This window comes from Phytophthora parasitica (assembly GCF_000247585.1).
Source record: "Phytophthora parasitica INRA-310 unplaced genomic scaffold supercont2.35, whole genome shotgun sequence".
NCBI lineage: Eukaryota > Oomycota > Peronosporomycetes > Peronosporales > Peronosporaceae > Phytophthora > Phytophthora nicotianae.
The window spans coordinates 30,945-32,940 of record NW_008649021.1 but is presented as its reverse complement, the minus strand read 5'-3'; the positions used below and the strand labels follow the sequence as shown (position 1 = coordinate 32,940).

Genomic DNA, 1,996 nt, shown 5'->3' with positions numbered 1-1,996 from the left:
GATTAAGTATGGCATCAATCTCCAAGATGGACTACGACGAGCTGTTCCAGCTCGACCTCCCTGCCAAGAAGGGTTTCAGACAGCCGTACACGGCAGTAATACGACACTCCTTTATTGCCCCCCCCCCCCGTAAAGAGCCTGCGGGACCTTACAAGCATTGCGTGTTAATACATTTAAGACAATGTCGATTTCCTTACTTTACAGTTAGTCAAGAATTAGATATTAGCAGTAACCATCTCACTTGTAGCGCTAGCCTATATCAAAACTGTATTCTAGATTTGCATTTTTAAGTTGCACTTGACAGTGCCGCGCATTCCTTCTCTCTTATTACATATTTAAACTAAGATAAGAATTAGCTCGCGGATGCAGTCTTTGCGGATTCATAATATGTAGATGTCATAGCATTAACAAATAATAGAGCCTGATGTTCTAAGAGAGTGACTAACATTTAGGAGAGCGGGAATGAAAGAACGTTTATACAGCACTGAAGCGGCCTGAGCCAGAGCAGTGGGAATAGACTATATAGGGTATGCAAACACATCAGGTTTTACCATACCATTCCTAGCTTATTTGCCTTGGGCACCATTATATCCAGAGATTTTTCAAAGGTCCGAGGGAGCACCACTTACATACATGACCTATATCCTCACTGTAGACTCAACATGCCGCTTTACAATGCGCACTGCACATTGCGTAGCAAGCATGCTGACGAAATAGGCTCCGACTAGTGTTGAAAACGCCACTCCGGGATTTCCAAGTGGCCTTCAGATACCTTGATGGCCACGTCGGCCATGCACTGGGCCAGTTTCTCGCTGTGAAGGAAGTCAAAATGTCGAAGTCTCCATCACTCAGTTGTTGCAACCCATGCCGTAGTTCCGAGGGCGGCCACTGCAAGATATCAAATTGTCCAGCACTAGCAGCGCAGCGCTGTTCATGGCGAACAGACTACAGCCTTCATTTCGGTGCAACTGAAGCCACTTGATCATGTCGAACTGGCCCTAACGAGCTGCATGGTCCATGGCATTGGTTGTATAGCCTCCCTCCTGGTTGTTGTGAAGCCACTGCACGACGGTCATGTTGCCGAACGCGGCCGCATTGCCCATGGCGGCAGTAGTGTATCCGTCCTCTTGGTTCTCGTGTAGCCACTTCATCACGTGCAAATCGCGATGACCGCAGTGGTACACCCTTCGCTGAGGTGTTTGTCACTTGAGCCGCTTGTAAATGGGCAATATGATTGTTGGCAAACGATGATGTTCATGGCGAGGAGCATACGTCCGGAAGAGATCACAAGAGCTCTGGCATCGAAAGAGACCTCTTCGGAATCAACCCTTTGCTGCTTCGATAAAACTGGAACTTCAACCAACAACATAATGTAAGCGACAAAATTTGTTTTAGCGACGTGTTACTCCGTTGGCACACTGGATGATCGACTAATATGCAATGACGTTGAGTGAGGCTAAATCTAGTCATCTTCTCGTGTAAGCTCTGTTTCTGCAGCGATAGCTTCACGCTCTTCTTGATAAATTGCTGCGTCCATATCGCACAATGGTAGATCACCGATATGCTTCGTCATTGTAGATAAAACGTTAAAGGCTCGCTCAATGGAGTCGTCGGCTCGATACTCGGACTGCTGCATCTGAAAACTATGGCACATTTGCCGAGATAGCTCATACATCTCGGTGAGATCAAATAACTTTTTTGCGTGATTGATGAAGATACTTCTGCAGTCTCGAATCGAGACGTCGACTTGAAACTCACGCTGAGTGATTCGCTGAAAGTGCCTCGTCAAATATGTATCCGCCTTTCCGTTTGCCTTGATGAAAATGTTGTGCGTGGCGAGCGTTCGATAATCCCGCCAAATGTCCAGAAAGAGCTTGAAGTCGTCCATGTATACCGGGGGCAGCAAGACAGTTACAGGACCATATCGAATCTCAGTCTTGTGCCTGAGTACCTTGATGACCGTGAACTTGTTTTTTGTTGCAATGTTGATATCTTT

General features: G+C 46.6%; 2 protein-coding genes across 2 annotated transcripts; both read right to left on the bottom strand.

Moving 5' to 3' along the window:
• Positions 1–998: 998 nt before the first annotated feature.
• Positions 999–1,151, bottom strand: PPTG_12589 (hypothetical protein; the record flags this gene model as incomplete). The annotated part of the gene is made up of 1 exon (XM_008909711.1): positions 999–1,151. The coding sequence occupies one exon, from the start codon at positions 1,149–1,151 to the stop codon at positions 999–1,001; it is 153 nt and encodes a 50-aa protein (XP_008907959.1).
• A 311-nt stretch (positions 1,152–1,462) lies between these two features.
• On the bottom strand, positions 1,463–1,888 carry PPTG_12588 (hypothetical protein; the record flags this gene model as incomplete). The annotated part of the gene is made up of 1 exon (XM_008909710.1): positions 1,463–1,888. One exon carries the CDS (start codon positions 1,886–1,888, stop codon positions 1,463–1,465), a length of 426 nt encoding a protein of 141 aa, XP_008907958.1.
• Between the last annotated feature and the right edge of the window lie 108 nt (positions 1,889–1,996).